This window comes from Megalopta genalis, unplaced genomic scaffold, assembly GCF_051020955.1.
Source record: "Megalopta genalis isolate 19385.01 unplaced genomic scaffold, iyMegGena1_principal scaffold0020, whole genome shotgun sequence".
In the NCBI taxonomy this organism is placed as follows: Eukaryota; Metazoa; Arthropoda; class Insecta; order Hymenoptera; family Halictidae; genus Megalopta; species Megalopta genalis.
Genome location: NW_027476090.1, coordinates 1,427,654 through 1,448,387, shown reverse-complemented (window position 1 = coordinate 1,448,387; position 20,734 = coordinate 1,427,654). Strand labels below are relative to the sequence as shown.

General features: G+C 37.4%; 1 protein-coding gene across 1 annotated transcript; it reads left to right on the top strand.

Annotated features, from left to right (window-relative positions):
- Positions 1 to 2,874: 2,874 nt before the first annotated feature.
- Positions 2,875 to 19,518, top strand: LOC117224711 (sortilin-related receptor). Its single transcript, XM_033477815.2, has 10 exons — positions 2,875 to 3,476; positions 4,903 to 5,178; positions 5,254 to 5,415; positions 5,502 to 5,771; positions 5,859 to 6,124; positions 6,199 to 10,484; positions 11,133 to 11,386; positions 13,659 to 14,136; positions 14,436 to 14,642; positions 15,152 to 19,518. Exons 1-10 carry the CDS (start codon positions 3,150 to 3,152, stop codon positions 15,211 to 15,213), a joined length of 6,588 nt encoding a protein of 2,195 aa, XP_033333706.1. The 5' UTR covers positions 2,875 to 3,149; the 3' UTR covers positions 15,214 to 19,518.
- Positions 19,519 to 20,734: the final 1,216 nt, after the last annotated feature.

Sequence of the window (20,734 nt, the reverse complement as noted above, 5' to 3'; positions counted from 1 at the left end):
GAAGATATAAGTAAATGACAAGTAAGTGAATATATGTATAGAAATATCACATATATAATATTATATAATTAATAATATATTTATAATATATATTATAATATAATAACTTACTAAAATACTTACTACTTACTAAGTACTAAATACTAATACTTACTCTAAATAACTTACTACTAAATTATTAATATAATACTATTATAATATAATATCATATATATAGAAATATAATATATAAGAAAAATCATAAATGTGGAAAAACAGTGATTTTTGCAGCTAGAACGTGGCTAGGAAATGACTTGTATACGTTGGCTCTTAAAACTTTTAATGACAGGTAGATCTACACAAATAGCCACGTATAGTTTTATATGTACGCTTCGACTTTTACTACAGAAGTACATACTCGGAACTGACTAAGCATGGAAGAGAAAACAATGGATGAACTTCCACGACCAAAGAGAAACACGAAACTTGGCACTAGAGATAAGAATTAAGAGTAGCGTGAGATCGGCCGGTGGCAGTTCTCGCATATGTAAGTACCGGGACGGATATATCGGCCCACAGGCAGTAAAAGGGTTAAGATATTCCATGAAATTTTCACATTTCCGGCTCGTATTCGAATAACATCGTCCCTTAAATGGAAAGTCGATTCTTCGACTGTATATTGATTGAACAAAAAAAAATTAGTTTGGTCGATAAAGATTTAGGCACACAACAAATCAGATCCGGAAGTCCTATTAGAAGGGTCTATGAGAAAAATGAAATAGAAGCTGTTATGCCATATATATATGATGAACTAAAAATCTGAAAAATTCTAGAAAGACCCAGAGGCACGCAAGGTAAAACACAAAAGAAGTAGGAGTACTATACTAGGTTTAAGAAATACAGGGTATTTTCACTACGTGAAAAAAATAAGAAAAAAGTTTGGTATCACCTTTTTTCAGCCGTGGCTTTGTTTTCAAGAAAATGGACTTTAAAGTTTGTACATCTTTGTGAAGAATTTAGTTGTGGTCTATTCTCCTACCGCAGTTGCCTCCGAGATAGTGTTTACAAATATTAATTGTTGCGAACTATGAACTGTGCTCGGTTTTACTACGGATTCTGATCCACCCTGTATATGTAGTATAATTACAGAGAAAGATAGAGGGGGGCAGGTTTATGTATAATCTAAATAGGCTTTAGCCTAGGGCAGCCGATTTTAGGGATTTAGGGATTTTTCACGAGAATTCCTAGGTTTAGGTTTTTCTATACACAGTAAAAAATCATACGCCCTTAATATTATATTAATACAAATACACAATATTACATTAATTACAAAATCATACGACCGTTATATTACATTTCAACTGGACTAATCATTTGGTGGAGATCGACACCTTATTAGCACGCAAAAACATTTAAATAATAAATAATATATCTTTCCTTAAAAATGCTAAATCTAGTATTTTGAATAAGAATTCAAAATAATATATGATAATAATATGATAACATTATATTATGATAATAATATTATCATAATAATAATAAATTTTGAATAAGAATTCAAAATACTAGATTTATAATAGTATTATATATAGATATATAGATAATAATATTATATATAGATTTATAATATAAAATATTAGATTTATATCACCCTTCTTCTTACCTTTTCGCTTTATTACGGGGCGGCAAAAGTCTTAATCCGCCTCTGAAGGAAAGAAGCATATTAAATCTAAAAAAGGCATAGGCCTCCCTTACTGAGACTAACTTCTTGAGAGCCATAAGGCAAGAAGCATTAATTGCATTTTGCTCGTGAATACGTTTACCGATTAAAAATGAAGAAAGATCATGTTTAGTGTAAAAATGAGTTCAATTTTAATAGTCTGGATTATAGGCTATTATTTACATAATATTATTTGCATAATTAGACTATTATTTACATAATATAATGAGAAAAGAAAGACTGTGTTTAACTTGTTGTTGGTGGCTCATTTGAAAATGAGCCACACTAGCGTAATGGTATAGGCCGGTATTGGCTATCATTGAAGAACAGAGATAAATTTTTTATCAGGTCGCATGAATTGCGGCAAGTACAGTGTACGAAAGTTTGTGCAGAAATAGAAATTGATCAGAATGACAGAAAATATATAAAAACATCTTTCCTTTTAACTTTTTTATTTGATCGTATAACGAACATTGAAGAAATGCATTTTGTTAATCTAGGTAACTTGCACTGTACATATGCACGCTGAATATTTCATCGAAATCGGTTGACCTTGTTATAAGCTACAAACAATTACAGATAATGATATACAAACGTACGTTATCCGGACGTACATTTATACCTTTTCGACAGTCGAAAGTAAGCAAAAACCTAACCTAAGTCATAAAAATCGAAAATTTTGCACGTTTACCTTGAGGACAGTATGCAAAATTACAGAGTGCATGATTTGCCCTTAAATATACGAGATACATGAAGATGTAATGCGTGTTATTATTTGTCCAACACTGTATCAGCGTCGTGTAACATTACCTTCGAATGCACTGGGTTTAATGAGCTATCACTCCCCACGATAAGAGCTCGTTAAGAAATTTATTTAGTGACAAAATCTCTATCAACGCTATGCTTGTATTATTAAATATCAATCCGAACAATTTTCCTATTTTACGCATGCCTTTGTTTACAGTAGCCAGTGATTTCAATCGTCGATATATACTGCATACAGTGTGTACACATATATTGCACACAAAATATTTCTCGAGCATGCAGTCTGCCCAATTCGCGGAAGGTTCCAGATTCCATAGAAACGCACTCTTCACATATGGTGTTCTAACAGTCCTCGCGGTTATTTGATGAAATTTAAATAAATTTATACCGTTTTATCCTTACGAAGTTTCGACTTTTTACAGAAAATATAAAAATCAGATCGACGAGAATATCATGTGTATAATTAAAAACTTTCGATAACCTGTATTCGAGAATCTAGAAGAATTCTTTCCGAGCAATGAATCGCATTTAGAAAAATGAACTCCTATTCGAAATTAAATGAACTATTTTTCGTCGCTGTTCCATTATTTGGATAATCAATTGCCAATTATAGCGTAACTTGTACAAATGCGTATTCGAAGTGGTGTTATTACGAGAACTGGTGGACTTTTAGGACACCCTGTACATGAGTGAGTGCATATATACGCGTAAATGGCCATTTAAGAAAGTCAGTCTGAGCAAGATGGCCGGCCGGACGAGTTCGGCCTTTCGTTATTCCGCGGTTATTTTACATTTGATACTATTAACAAGATTGAATGATGGACTAAGGTTCGGTGACAAAGCGACCACGCTTCACATTTTGGAAGACGACCATTCTTTCCGGGGCAGACAGCCGCTTGTCATTGAGCGAAATGAGTATTTGCACGACGATACCAGCGAAACGTCATCGAGTCGAAGCCGCAGGGATGTCCCTCCGACACAGCCGACTAATAATCCGAAGATCCTAACGAAGGTACGCAATCATGTTGGTTAGTATCGTATACAGGCTAACCGGACTAAACAAGCTCGACGAGCGGAAATGCCATTAACCAGTTTCGCGCATAATTTGCGTTTTGTTTTTGTCGCCTTATCTTCGGTTGCGCACTTGGTGGGTTCACGCGAGATACCAGAATTTTCAGAATTTCATATACCAGCTAATAAGGCCGGCTTACAAACGCGGTCTTTGTGCGTCGACCATAGAAGCCTGTAATTGCCATATTATGTCCCTTCCGGACTAAATTTAATCAATCTTGACGAAACGCACCGTAGCGTCATAGTCGTTCTGTTATTGACATGCAGAGGTCAGTAACCGCTTTGAATAGTTCTTTATTTTCCGATCAACGTGCTTTTTTTCTATTTATCTATTTGCTTCTTTTAATCCTTTTATCTCGTTTTCTTTCGAGTTTCAACGAACGTTTAAATATACAGTAAAATGAAATCTCCGTTTATTCTTGTTTGATTATTACTTATCGAATGAAACAGTATCAACAATGTTTTGATTGCATATGTATATGCACTACCGCCATGTAAAAAATTTTAGATACTTTTTCGTCTTCGAATAAATGAAATTTCCTCGTATCAACACTCGCAAAGACAAGATGTATACATTTCCGTATTCGATCGTATTTAAATTATTTTTATAACAGTTTGTTGAATTCCATTAACTGAAATCATGATTGAATCGTGTTTTAGTAAACTTTAATAAGCGACATTATTTTTTATCTTTGTTTTGAATTCTTCTTGTCTAAAGGAGTATGATACAGCAGTACATGACAATTAGTCATAGGAAGATGCCCCTGAACACAGTGATAACAAAGAAGCATGTGACAGCAGTCCGTGTCAATGAAATAAACTGTAGTATAAAAGAGTATTTTACCAATCATGATAATAACAAAATTCTGTTGCAATGTATATGCTTGCCTTAAAAGTAGGCGTAATAGATGCATCTTTATTTAAATAGTTCTAATAAATTACGATCGATTACAAATAATTATGAGATTAGCTATTGAAAAAAAGTAGTAGGTAAGATAAAAAGAAGTAAAAGTAATGCGTCAAGAATAACCATATTATATACATATTTGTTATGTCATAATTGAACATGAAGTCATAATTTTTCCAAGAAATGCAAACTACTTACTATGAGTCATCGGTTATATCCATCAATTTATTCTCGATAAAGCAACTCTTTTCTTTTTATGTTGTTTTATGCAAATGCCTTTGCGCGTGCTTTTGAGCACTTTATCGTGTGCTTTTTGTGCAATTTATGAAGTAAAAGCGAGAAATCATATTTTTTATACTTTATTCTGATAACAATTATTATCAATTTATTCTTATCTATACTATGATTGATTTCTTTTGATTAATAACTTTGATAATCGGTTTAACATTTCTTTTTACAGATAAATGCTTTAAATGATTCTCATCAACAATTGATGGTGCATTGGGTTGGAGAGGGATCTAATGTAATAATATGCCTAGCAAGAGATAGTACACCTATGATGCGTCTTCAATTAAATAAACTTTATGTGTCCAGCAATCCCAGTGCTGTCTACATAAGTTATGATTATGGAGATACATTTGTAAACAAAACTGAATCCTTTAGAATCTCTTCTGATGACAATGCACCTTACGCATCTTTGGACAAATTCATAAATCATCCAAAATCTTATAATTTTGTAAGTTTACATATGAATATTATATTTATTTACTAAAAATATTTACTAATATCGATTGTGTACTGTCTCTTCCAGTGTATCTTTGTGGATAGTGCGAATAGTTTACTTTTCTTTACACGAAATAATGGAGAAACCATTCAAAGGCTCAAACTTCCGTTTCATCCAACTGAAATTACATTTCACGAAAGGGATGCTAGAGTGCTCCTTGCTCTTGACAAAACTGATCCGGAACGCAAAGTAAGATTCTTAATTTTTAATTATATATGTTCTCACTAAAGAGTTATATGTTATTTTTCTATAAATATGTTCTTGTTCTATTGTAGTTATGGTTGTCAAATAATCAGGGACGAAATTGGGTAGCAACATACCCATATGTGAAAGCATTCTTTTGGTCACCCTTGTCCTCGTTAATAATTGAACGAATAGGGCGTTCTGGATCAAATACTGTTTTAGAATGGCCAGATTTTTATAATTCGGTTTTATATTCACAAGCTATAATAATAGCGGACCGTGCTTTGAAAATTGTGATAAGAAACGTTGAAGATTTTCAAATCAGAGGTGATTATAGATTTGCAACATCGAAAAACATAAAGGTACAGTATATGTTTACGTTTATTTTGATATTTTATAGTAGAATCCATTCAAGCGTACAAATATTATAGTAATTTGTTTCACAATAGAATGGCACAGAGAATTTGGAACTTTTTGTATCGTACAAGAACAACAGTTTTGTGAAGGCTGAATTCAGCTCAAGCTTACCTCGTAAGAATTACCACATCGTCGACGTTTTACACAATAGAGTCTTTGTCACAGTTGCTCACAGCGAAACTCTAGTAAACCTTTATGTATCGGAGGTTATAGATGAGAAAAAGGCAATGTTCACATTATCACTTGAAGGAATACTCACTTTCTTCCCTAATGGTACATGGAAAGACAGCTGGTTGAAGTAAGCATTATTTTAGTTAACAGGAATCCTGTTATTCTCTTTTACTGTAGTTTACATATTCTTCCCGTTTTCAGTGATGTAGCCGATGAAACATTTACTGATCTGTACAAGGTCGAGGGTCTTCGCGGTATCTATATAGCATCTCAAGTAAAAGGAACACCAAAATCGGGCACAATTGGACCAGAACATTTGGTGTCGCTGATAACGTTTGACCATGGATCAACGTGGAAGCCCATCAAGACACCTACAGTAAATTCCGAAGGATTTCACATTCACTGCGGCGAAGGTTGTTCGTTGCACCTGAGTCAACGTTTCAGTCAGCTGTACCCTGTGACTAGATCTGTGTCTATTATGAGTTCGAAGTCGGCTCCTGGTATTATAATGGCTACTGGTGTAATAGGACAAAATCTGAAAGGTCATCCCGCGCTCTACGTGTCCAGGGACGCTGGTTTGTCGTGGAAACAAGTCCTTAAAGACTATTACTTCTTCAACATGGGCGATCACGGCGGTTTATTGGTAGCTGTAAAATATTTCAAATCGCGTGGCGAAACAAGGGATCTCTCTTATTCTGTTAACGAAGGTGAAGTTTGGCAATCGTACACGTTCAACGAGAAAATGTTGAAAGTGTACGGGTTGATGACTGAACCAGGAGAGAACACGACGGTATTCACGATGTTTGGTTCGGACAGCGGACAACATCAGTGGCTTATAATCAAAGTCGACTTGCAGAAAGTATTTGATAGAAATTGCACCAAAGATGACTTTAAATACTGGTTTCCTACGTACAGGGAACAAGAAGAATCGTGCACACTGGGACGGAAGGAAATTTTCAATAGAAGAGCTTCACGAGCAAACTGTTACATTGGCCTAGATCACACTAAACCTGTTCTAACGATTTCGTGTCAATGCGACGCCAGGGATTACCAATGCGAATTCGGGTTTATACGAGAGGAAAATCCGTATACGTGTATTCGTAATAAATCTATGATTGATTACGATCCCTATGCTATACCGAGCACTTGTAAACCGGGCGAGGTTTACAGTCGGACTAAGGGCTATGTAAAGATATCCGATGACGAGTGTGTCTTTGGTTCGTCCAGATATTTTGAACCAGATCTGATCCCGTGTCCCATAAGAGAGGTGCCACAGTTTTTACTTGTTGCGCAACGGGAACATATATCGCGCATCGATCTGACAGAAGAAAAGCTGGAAAAGCTGCCGGTTCATGACCTGAAAAATGTTATATCTATCGATTTCGATATGAGAAATAACTGCTTGTATTGGGCAGACATTGTGAATGATACGATTGGTAGACAATGTTTCAATGGTACAAACGCCCCTGAAATTCTAGTTGAGACCGATCTCAGTTCCATCGAGGGAATGGCGTTCGACTGGGTGTCCAACCTGTTATACTTTGTGGATGGTGTCAAGATGAGAATCCAAGTGATCAGAACCGACTTATCTACCATGGGAAGGATGCGAAGGACTATTCTCGGGCCCAATAATCTTCAAAAGCCGAGAGGTATCGCGGTTCATCCGATGAACGGTTACATGTTTTGGACCGATTGGGCCCCGGGCAATGCCTCTGTTTCCAGAGCTAATCTGGATGGAACGGATGTGAAACGATTATTCGTCGAACCGGTTGTCGAGTGGCCAAACGGTATAACGATTGACCACATAGCTGAAAGGATCTACTGGGTGGACGCCAGACAGGATTACATTGGTTCAAGCGACTTCGACGGCAAAAAGTTCAAGAAGGTTATATCGGAGAACGAACGAGTGTCCCATCCGTTCGCTGTAGCTGTGTTCAAGGATAACATGTACTGGGATGATTGGAGGGAGTCAATGATATTCGTCGCGGACAAGGACTACGGTGTAGGTATCTCCTCCATCATGGGCGAGTTGACCGGCTTGATGGATTTAAAAGTGTACGCACACAGCATTCAGCAGGGCACGAACGCTTGTGAGAACAACACCTGTTCACACATTTGCGTGGGAGCGCCGAAACACAGTTTCTCGTGTCTTTGCCCGGACGGGATGGTGATGATAGACCACAAGTGCATGTGTCCGGAGGGTAACATCCCGTATCCGAATTCTACGTGCCCGCGGGTAACCAATACATGTGCTGCCAATCAATTTGCCTGCAATAACGACGTATGTATACCCGCGTTCTGGCATTGCGACGGCGACAACGACTGCGGCGACCGTTCCGACGAGCTCCACTGTCCCTTAAAACCCTGTTTCCCGAACTACGAGTGCGACAATGGCACCAAATGCATTTCCCCATCCTGGTTCTGCGATATAGACAAAGACTGTAGGGATGGCACGGACGAGATGAACTGCAACTATTCCACCTGCACGAGTTCACAGTTTAGGTGTGACGGCGGCAGATGCATATCGCATGGATGGGTGTGCGACGGTGATAACGACTGTCAGGACTTCTCAGACGAGTGGTTCTGCAAGTACAATTCGGAGAAGGTAGCGCGAAACACTTGTAGATCCGACGAAATGCTCTGTAAACAGGATCACACGTGCATGCCAAGCGTATGGAAGTGTGATGGCGAACCGGACTGCGAGGGTGGCATGGACGAGGAAGATTGCAGTAGCGTCGTCTGCGAGAGTTGGCAGTTTACCTGTAACGCGTTCAAAGGCAATCATAGATGTATCTATAAATCGTTCGTCTGCGACGGGGACAGAGATTGTCCCGATGGCTCGGACGAGGTGAACTGTACTACTACCGTTCGACCAGAGGCGCTACCGAACCCAACGATGCCTAGCAGCCCGTGCAATCATTGGATGTTCATGTGCGACAATAACAAATGCGTGCCTTATTGGTGGAAATGCGACAGCGTGGATGATTGTGGCGACGATTCTGACGAAGTTGGCTGCGGAAATGCCGACGACGTACTTCCCGTCACTACGGTGGCTACCACCGAGGAACCGAAAGTGTGCAGCGAAAACAGATTCCAATGTTTCAACGGCGATTGCATACCAAACGCTTGGGTCTGTGATGGCTCGATCGATTGTCGTACCGCAGAGGACGAAACACATTGCGTCCCAGAACAGGGGTTTTGTCACGAAGGCCAATTTAAATGTCGTCTGGATGGCGCTTGCATAAGCATCAGAGATGTCTGTAACGGTTTTGAAGATTGTCCTGATGGTACCGACGAGTATGGCTGTACCACCGAGTTACACATCAGTCCGGCGGCCACGCCTTCTTGTTACGATGGTTTATTCCCTTGTGACGAAATCAATTGCATCCCACTGGCCGCTTACTGTGACGGTAAGCCGGACTGCGTAGACGGCTTTGACGAGAGCAACTGTGGAAAAAACAGCTCACGCATTTACCAAGTACTTGTAATGGGCGTCGATCAACGTTCGGTCAGCTCTACGAGACTTCTTTTATTCTGGTGGATACCGGTTCCATTTAACGTCACCTTCGAATTTATGCCCTCCATCGCAAATGTATCGCAAACAAATTCGCCCCCTAAGTGGACCAATTCCAGCAAGTGGATCGAGGAGATGACTTATCAGTTCAGTAACTTGGAACCCTATACTCAATACAATGTTACTGTCTATGTCAGAGTGAAAGGACAGACTACTGTCTTCCCACCAGCAAAATACTTGATCGTTAATACTGGAAAAGGTGCACCGTCTGAACCACGATTACTTACTGTCAAGCAAAGTCATGGAACTCGGGTGGAATTGCAATGGCTACCACCTTCGCATCCAAACGGACCTATAGTTGGATACATAGGATTCGTAACACCACCTGTACCACCTGTACAGTTCTTCAAAGCGAAGACGTCAGCAGTGATAGACATGGCATTCGAATCAGGCCAAAACTATTCATTCTGGGTGATTGCTAAAAATGAGGATTACGAATCAGCTTCCTCAAACGTGGTCACGTTGACTTTCGATGGATCTATGAACATAGACAACATCGAACAGCTTTCTGTAGCAGCAACCACCAATCATTCCATCACATTGACCTGGAAAGCTATCAAGAATGCTGATCAATATTCGGTGACAGCGAGAGCGATGGATTTGTCGTATCAGAATTTACCGCCAATGAAAACGCCACGTAACACTATCAAAATTACCAAGTTGTCTCCCGGTGTCAAATACAATATCGAAGTTGAAGCGGTTATTATTGGAGAGTACATTGGAAAAGCAGCCACCATATCCGCAACAACAGAAGGCAAACCATTGCCATTAGTCGAAGGTTTCGAAGCACATTTAGTACATCAACCCGAAATGGTGGTGAAATTGCACTGGAAACCGCCTAATTCAACGGAAAAGATTGACTGGCAGTATGCTATTTATTATTCAACATTGTTTTTTAGGCATTATTTTGACGGTAAGCTTCAATCTTTGATATTGCATTATATAAGAAAAATTGTTTTGAAAAGAGTTAAACAGCTTTTGATGATTTTTTTAATAAAATGTTGAGGATACCCGTCTTTTCAAAAATGGCATCATATATTTTCAACTTCGATAGGACGATATTAACTACCGATTATATCAGCAGTTTGAGAGTATTTTTAACACAGGAATTCTTATATAAGGTATAAAAGCGAAAATATGTAAAATTTTGTTTTAAACAAATTACATATAGAAAGTGAGATTAACATTATTTCTGAGCATCGTCGAATCTGTTTAATAAAATTAGTTTAGCAATCTCGGTGTTGTTTTGACATACAATGACTCTAATATGAGTCGTTTAGTCCAGTTCTAAGTTATTGCGTTTTAAAATGTGTGCGAATATTAATCAGAGTCACTGTATAATTTGCTCGAAATCAAATAATTTTCCATGTTAACATTTTAACTTACTACTGAATAATGTTGAAAATATATGGTTGCATCTGAAAGAGATGAGGTAATCCTGATTTCTTGTTGACCGAAAATATTTTTGTTAAAATGGTGGTTAATCATAAAAGAAGTACCTTTTGTATATTTATGCAGCCATGAAAACTTGATATAAATGGTTTACAAATTAATCTTCCAGAATATAAATTGCTCACAAAACATCTGTACGCGGTAGTCGAGCATCTAGATACTTGTGAGACATATAGGTTTGCTGTTGGAGTTTATGGACCATATGGTAGTGGTCCTTTGAGCTTTGCACATCATGTGCATACGAGTTTCAATCCACGTGCCGCACCAACAGATGTACGTGTACTGCCGTCTGACAAGGATGATACTATAACTATTATTTGGGCTGCCAGTTGTCATGTAATCGATTCGCCTATCGCATATACGGTGAGTTTTTTCATTTTGCGATTTTGTTAACAATACATAAAAAAACATAGATGGAATATGTTCTTCTACTAAAAGTGAATTCTATACAGGGTGTCCCACAATTATTTTAACAGCCGAAAATGAGGGGTAGCTGAGGACATTTGAAGTAACTTTTTCCTTTGCGAAAATGCAATCCGCCGCTTTGTTTACGAGTTATTAACGAAAAACACTGGCCAATGAGAGGTGACGGTGCGAGAGAGAGAGAGAGTCCGCGAGAGAGTACGCAGCACGAGGCTTTGACAGATGGTCGGGACGGACTCGAGCCACGTTCGAAGTATTGAACAAATCACGAAGCGAGAACTTTCCGGATTTTTTTTTTACTACGTGACAGTGATATTTTGAAGAAAAACGCTGTTCACCTTTACTTTAGAATGTCTGAAGAATATTTACTAATTTTTCGGACCCGAAATAATAAGTAATTTAACCGTGACGGCCGTTTTAATTTTCTAGTGTGCATGACACCTCGTGTGTAACATATGAAATTTTTAAGCAAGGTGTACAGTGAAGATTAACAAAGTACGTAAATGATATTTTACGTTAATGGTATTTTATTTAAATAATTCCGTGTCCGAACATAGTTCAACGAATGATTCGCAAAGCTAATTTAATAAATAATAATCGTGTTAAAGGATGTAAGGGATATGTTTGTTAGAGAAATATGAAGAATATTATCAACAAGAAACTCACCCATTTAGTTGTAAAATCCACTTCATGCACGGAAATGTGTGCAGGAGGATAGTGCATTGACCTCGTACAATGTATGATGAACTGCACAGCTGATCTGTATCCGACGGCGACGAACAGAAGGATATCTCCAGGCAGGCAATTTCAACGTTTACTTTCACTGCATTATCACTAAACACTGATCACTTATCAATAATATTTATGGACCAACTTTCATATCGTTAAGAACACATACCGCGTTGACGGGATAAACTGCGGAAGACTAGCACGATGGCTGACAATGTTCGCGTTCGATGGAAAACAGTTGAAATTCGCTCGTAGGAGAACAAAACACAGTCGGCCATCGTGCCAGTCTTCTGCAGTTCATCTCGACAACGCGGTACATACGTGTCGTTAACAGTGAGAACTTCGAACGCGTCGCATAAAAAAATCGGCTCTTTTCAGAGCTATACATATTAACCCAGGAAAGTTGGTCCATAAATATTATTGATAAGTGATCAGTGTTTAGTGATAATGCAGTGAAAGTAAACGTTGAAATTGCCTGCCTGGAGATATCCTTCTGTTCGTCGCCGTCGGATACAGATCAGCTGTGCAGTTCATCATACATTGTACGAGGTCAATGCACTATCCTCCTGCACACATTTCCGTGCATGAAGTGGATTTTACAACTAAATGGGTGAGTTTCTTGTTGATAATATTCTTCATATTTCTCTAACAAACATATCCCTTACATCCTTTAACACGATTATTATTTATTAAATTAGCTTTGCGAATCATTCGTTGAACTATGTTCGGACACGGAATTATTTAAATAAAATACCATTAACGTAAAATATCATTTACGTACTTTGTTAATCTTCACTGTACACCTTGCTTAAAAATTTCATATGTTACACACGAGGTGTCATGCACACTAGAAAATTAAAACGGCCGTCACGGTTAAATTACTTATTATTTCGGGTCCGAAAAATTAGTAAATATTCTTCAGACATTCTAAAGTAAAGGTGAACAGCGTTTTTCTTCAAAATATCACTGTCACGTAGTAAAAAAAAAATCCGGAAAGTTCTCGCTTCGTGATTTGTTCAATACTTCGAACGTGGCTCGAGTCCGTCCCGACCATCTGTCAAAGCCTCGTGCTGCGTACTCTCTCGCGGACTCTCTCTCTCTCTCGCACCGTCACCTCTCATTGGCCAGTGTTTTTCGTTAATAACTCGTAAACAAAGCGGCGGATTGCATTTTCGCAAAGGAAAAAGTTACTTCAAATGACCTCAGCTACCCCTCATTTTCGGCTGTTAAAATAATTGTGGGACACCCTGTATAATGTGTGCGAGGCTTACCTTATTGTTTTAAAAAGTTACCTATCTTCGTCAAATTGCTTTAGTATAATACTTATTTATACAGTGTATGGTTTAATTCGGAACACGTGAATCTCCTGTAAACTCTTGCAAAAATCTTTCAGACAAAACTTGTGTGATGTGGTAGTGCAAGAGGAGACGGAGGGTAATACACAATTGCTAATACAAGTGCATTGTTGTTATTTTTGTTGTAGATTACTGTCACTGAGCTAACGTTGAATAAGCATTTTGCGGTAACTCTGCCACCAACAGATAAAACAATAATGAATCACACGTTTAATTCTATAAATTATGGCAGCACGTATAATATAGTTATAGCCACGGACGTTGAAAATGCAGTGCCAAGTCGACCGGTCATCTACACGGCAATTGCGATACCGCCACCCCATCAGCTGTTGGTTGTACCCGAGAAGTCGGCGTACGTTCTATTTTGGCAGGAGCATGATCTACCTGGAGATTTGGAGAACTCGAAGTACCATTATGAAATTTTAGTGATGGAAGGATCGAAAAAAATGAACGAATCCACTGCTACAATCTTCAAGGTTCATGAACCACCGTACACTTATATGAATGTCAAGCCGAATATCATTTATAGTTTCGCTGTTCGTATAGTCACCTATGAGGGTCACAAGAGTCGTCTGAGTGAGGTTGTCAGCGTTAAAGCTCCTAATGGTAATCATCTCTTTTTATAAACGATTTTGGCGATTTAAGGAGATACAACAGTTTTAGCAAATAAAACTAATGGCTTCTTTTGAGTTGATATATGTATAAGTAGATTTGAAAATTTGTATAGCAGAGATAGGAGAGATTGAACAAAATAAACTTTGAAAAGGAGGTTGTGAATCAGAAAAAAAATGGAAATTATGGTTTGATATTTTTCAAGTATTTTTAAATATTCAAATGCGCCACTTTTCATTGTTCTTGACGTTATTATTTAGTACAGTATTTACATTCTGTGCAATTTGTTTCAGAATTGGCGTTACCAGTGACAATAAGTACAAACAACATTTTGTCTTTTGCTATACCGATTTGTTTACTCATCGTTGTTCTGGGATCTGCGCTGGCGTACTTTGTAGTAAGACACAAGAAATTGTCAAAGACTTTCACACAATTTGCCAATAGCCATTACGACACAAGACGCGGACAAGCAACCTTCCCAGGAACTACAGATGGTTTGGGTTAGTTTTTTTGCAGTAGTTTTGTTTTTTTATTTACGTAAAAATATTGAAAATTTTAGGTATCCTTATCAGCGTAAATGCGTTTAACATATTTTAAATAAACATATCATATTACAATGCAATCGTAGAAATAGAAAATAGGTAAATTAATGACTACAGTTTATTTGTAATCCTTTCTCGAATATTTAAATTGTTTCGAATGATTTTATCGTTTTGTATTGCCTATTTACTGCAACAACGACATAACTAAGACTTCATAAGTCTTCGTAAAGTGACTTTTCATAAAACATAAAGTGATAGCACTTGTGACGTCATTATATTAACTCTATATTTGTATTGAAGTTTTAAGAAAAGCGATATTGTTGCAAAGTTGTACCAATTTGAAACATTCGAAATTGATTCTCTTAAAATCAAGATTTGTGAATTACGTCACTTCTACAACAAATTAGCAATATTGTTAACAACATAACAACAAATATATGATTTAATGATATCTTTCTTATTTTCAGAGGAGGACGATAGCCCCGTGATTCGAGGCTTCTCCGACGACGAACCGTTGGTGATAGCATAAATCAAGCAACATGCAACGTCCACATTTAAATTACACATCCACACAAAGTCACACACCGGATACAGTGAACACATATATTACGTACATGAATATAATATTTACGTGTTAGGAGAAATGTGCCAAGACACTATTATAAACTTCGAATAACTTCGAGTATATATATGTATATGTATAGGTAAGACCTGTGCATACATGTTGGAAGCTTTTATGAAAGTGGCTCAAGACTGACACACTTCACTAATCCTAGTAAGTTACAGTTCGATTAGACAGGCTGCTTAGAGCACTTACATGAAAGCTTTTGTGTATCACCGACCTCCCTTTTGTTTTATAGAGGTATAATTTTATACGCTATCGCTCAGAACTTTGGGGTATCTTTCAATCTTTAAAAACATCAAAGTTACACAGCCAGACCAAAAATCTCCTTTTTTTTTTACCGGTAACACAAAATCTTCTGGTCACCGGTCCTACTGATATGTGAGCTATTTAGCAATCGCCTAAGTCATGATTCACGGTAAAGTAATTACTTTAATTTAAGACCAAGTCATTTAAGACCAAGTCATATAGGAATGCGAAGGGTGTTCCAAATGTTTGAGCAGTGGTGTAAATGTACATGATATCGATTAGTATACGACGACAGTTAGGTTCACGTCGTTATGTGGGCGGAGGAGGGGGGGGGGGGGCAGGAAGCTGTTGATATATATGTAAAAGTCGTATGAAAAGAGAGTGAGAGAGAGAGAGAGAGAGAGAGCAACCTGTACATATAGTAAATATTTTGTACCGAACTGCGGAAACTAGAAGCATTTCCAAGATGCCATGCATTACAATGACGTTGACGCGAGTTTATATAATACGACGAGATTAATTATCGATCCTGCGATGAAAATTCTTTTAGTGTCAATGCGCGTTGGAGCATTTCTTCGGAGAGCGGAGTCAACCCGAATCGGTTTTACGTTTTCGTAAAAACACAAAATGAAATTTTCTTACCTGTCCAATGTTGGTGAAAATATTTTATATAATTCTGCTTCTTTTAATTGTTTTGTAATAAACTTTTTTAATGGAACTTACGAACGCATATGTATAAAAACACAAACACAAGCGAAGGAGCTTATCTATACTGTTTTAAGGGAGGGGAGAAAAACTTCGCGCGGCAACGGTTAAAAGTTCCGTTAGTTTAAAGCGTTTCTGCATAATACATGATGATCTTCGACCACGTTTAGAAAAGTTAATAATAAGCGAATTGGAACGTTAACTTCTTGTAAAGAAAGAGATAGGGAGAGTGAGACAAAGAGAAGGGGGGGGGGGGGAGAGAGAGAGAGAAATTGTATTTTTAAGCGCGCCGTTGTTCAGAGAATTCCATCCTGGAACTTGTACGTCGGTTTACAGATTTCATTAGGAAGGGAAGCGTTTTCGATTTATTGCACAGGGTATTTCACGTTGTGCGGTTAGTACTACAGGATCAATTTAGGAATCGGAAACAAATAGGAAGACTCATTATAAATTGTGGGTTTATGAATGCGAAGCGATAGATTATTTCGAATCCTGAATTGATCTTTATCGTCGCTTACTTGTGATTAACACGTTGAATGCCACGGGGGTCACCGGTGACCGGCACCTAACTTGGCGGTGACGGGCGCGCCCAAATGGATAGAAATATATATAATTTCAAACAAATGTCAGTATCTAAAATTTTGTATTATTACCATCGTCAATTCAAACAGTGACCCCTGTCGCAATTAACATGTCAAACATGGTTATACACTGTTTTGCAGATATTATTTGCAGATAATATTGCACATAATATTTCAACACATTATATGTATCACATAAAAGAAAATTCATCGCGGCGCCACGGACAATTTCTGTAAAACCAGCGTGGCATTCAACGTGTTAATATGCTAACCGCCATCTTACTCTCTCTTTAATTATCTGGATTAAGATATGATCTCGTTTAACCGGGTATGGTAGTAATTTTAAATTTTAAGCTTATTAATTTGGGAACGATATGCATGATAATTCATGAACGGATGAGAGTTTCGGCTTCAATTATACAACTTTGTTATCATTATCGAATTACTCGATATGTAAAAATTTACCATCAAATACGAAAAAGTTACTCTATATAAACAAATTCCATATTATTTGTTTAAATTCACTGAACAAGATTTGTTTTAGGTACTCGTGACCTAGATAATTTTACTCTCTGGCGATTATATTTTGCAACTTATAAGACATTCGATATTTATAAGACATTTGTTATTTAATTCATTTGATGTTAGGTATTCAGTGCTGCTCTATACCCGGTTTAAAGTGATCAGGTTAGCATTCGTGGCTGAAGAATGTGACGAAATGAAACTTTTACGTATAGTGACTACACATTTTGAAAAATTGCTGATTTCGACGGTATGGCGGTCGTGTTGTGTTACGTGAACAGCCTTCAGATGTATGTAAATAGTCTGTAGACGAGGTGGTGTTCGTGTTGTCGTCATGCAATGCTCAAAATTCCATCTTGAGGTCTCCAACAAATAGATGGCCATTTTTATACGCGATTTGATGCCATGAGCAGCTAGTGAAAGTGAAAGTTTCGAGACGCAGTCTCTCGTATGAGCCGTTTATTTTGAAAATGGCACAAGTCACTTTGTTTTTAAGTCGAGATATTTAAGGATTTGCGTTTTAACACGTTTCAAAATATGGATGCTATAACTTTCGAGAAGATTTACTTGTATTTGTTATCTCAGGATACTGATATTTTTATATGATATTTTAATATTATTATAATATTATAATATTATACATTATATATAATATTATATAATATATGTATATAATATTATACATTATATATAATATTATAATATTATATATAATATTATATATTTATATGATATTTTTATTTTTTTGTATAAACATTACAAAATCACCACTTTTCATTACGGTAAAGTGACTTATGCCACTTTCAAAATAAACGGCTCATATTGTTGCTTGAATCGTGCAATCAGCAGACAGCAAAATGACTTGTCCCGGAGAGTCTCTTTGTGCTTTATTATCAATGCCTGCACGGTGTCGTATCTGTGTGCAGCCAGGCTCGTATACGGCATCTACTGAAAATGTTCGGTCAATCTCGAGAGTATCGTTCTTAAGTATTTATATGTTCCAGAAAAGATCATCGAGGCAGCGAATAACTAACTTTATACACCTTCGGATCATATTATTTTGTTTCCGTTAATTTTCCGACAATTTCCTGATCGATGCAGCATTTTCTCTTAATCGACCGGGTTAATCGATCGACCTCGCGACAACGAATAATTTGCCTGGACATGTTCGGAGGATCATGATATCGGTCCAAAAGCGATTCATTCCGCAAGAAACGCGATTATTAATAATTTATATTGTTACTGATATTACGACTATTGAATGAATTTTATGTAAATAAATAAGGCAATTGGAGATCATCGGAAGATACACGTGAATACAAACGACGACTTTACTCGTATTCCTTGGCAAACAGGCTCAGCGTGAATTACCGTGCCCCTTGTTCCCTATCTACTTGATCTTGCTGCAATCGAACTCTTTGTAATCGTGTCCGGCTATCTTTTGTCCATTGATTTCACGAGGAAACGCGAGAATATTCTTGTTCACAAGTGCCGCGTGAACGGATCGTAGAAAGGGAACATCGCACGTTTCTTTTTTTTTTTTTAACTTTATATTGTTATGTTATCGTTATCTTGCATTTTCAGTCTTTCCGACTCTTCGATATCTCGTTTATAAATCGCCGTGCTTGCTCATTATTCCGAGATTGAAACGTCCTTGGGATTATTGGCAAATCGATTCACGCATTGTCAACGCGATATATTGTTACGCGAATCAAGTACGGGAGGATAGTGGTAGAAGTAAATACAGTAATGTCTCCCTAATTGACGCTCTCAGGTTGTCCACAAAAAACGGACAATTTGGGAGGAGGAAATTACCATTATTCGAGCCTTGCAACTCGTTTTTATTGACGTCCAATTGTCAACAATTATAAAAACGAGCTGCAAGACTCGAATAATCGTGTCTTCTTCTCTTCCTAAATTGTCCATTTTTGTGGCCAATCTGAGCGTCAATTAGGGAGACATTACTGTAGAGAACGTCGTCGGATGGAACCGGACAAGTTCGAAGCAGTTTGCGTCGACGGGAGCGTAGCTTGTATGTGTAAATCTCAAGGGTTATAGCAATATAACAGTGATATATACATAATATATAAATATACATAACGTATGCATATAATATATTTGCGTGTAAATAAAAGAGATTAAGGCACAAGTGAAAGTCAGTTTGTTCTCGATGGGAGGAGAAAATTTGCCATTCGTCTAGTGAATTATACAGGGTGTCCCAGGTTTTAATGTTCAAACTTTGTTAGCGTATTCTATGGCACAAAGTAAGAAAAAAATGTTATGTAAACATAGGTCATATAGAGCTTTATTAAGAAGTTATAACAAATATTCAGAATAGGAATAGTAATCAATTTGCTGTTACTGCGAGCATTGGCTTGAACAGATCAGCACATGCCGTGTGTTTATGTAAGCTGTGTTTATTAATACATTTCGAAATGTGTATTAATAACCGTTGTTGACGATACATGATTGACATCGATCGAAGATTTTTTTTTATTTTTTATTTTTTTTTTAGTTGATTACATAACATTTTTTTCTTACTTTGTGCCATAGAATATACTGAGAAAGTTTGAACATTAAAACCTAGGATACCCTGTATAAATTAGCTATAAACTCGATCGACTGCAACGAATGTTGGCTCACGTCAAAAAATACGTCTCGCATTTTACGTCGAGATACAGATGAATATATACGTATATATACATATAATATATATACAGGGTGTCCCAAAAATGTCTCGCAATCCGAAAGTGGCGGGTTCTTCAGGCCATTCGAAGCAACTTTTTCCTTTAGAAAAATTTTCTCCGAAGCACCGTTAACGAGTTACTAACGAAGAACAGTGACCAATGAGAGGCGAGCTCGGCTGGCGCGAGGCGACCGAGCCAATAAGCGGAACTGGGCTTCGCGCGCTGATTGGCTAGGCCGCCTCGCGTCAGCCGTACTCGATTCTTATTGGTCGCTGTTTTTCGTTAATAACTCGTTAACGGTGCCTCGGAGAAATTTTTTGTAAAGGAAGAACTTGCTCCAAATGACTTGAGGAACCCGCCATTTCCGGATTGCGAGACATTTTTGGAACATCCTGTATACACATACATTAAACTTGCTTTGTTATGGGAAAGCATAATCACCACCCTGCTCCGTGCCTTTCTATAACATTTCCCGATATTTTTTTCTTGGTTGAGATATACCACCGGTGTAGAATCTTTTAAGATTTTTTAATTACAGAATTCGTAAAGGAGGGCAGTGTTACATGTGTTCAACGTTACTAAATACCTTTTTCTTTTCCAAACTTAACTTGTTAACTATAACTTGTTTTATAATTGTACCAAACGATCGAATTTTTGTCGAGATGTTAGAGTGATTAGTTTACT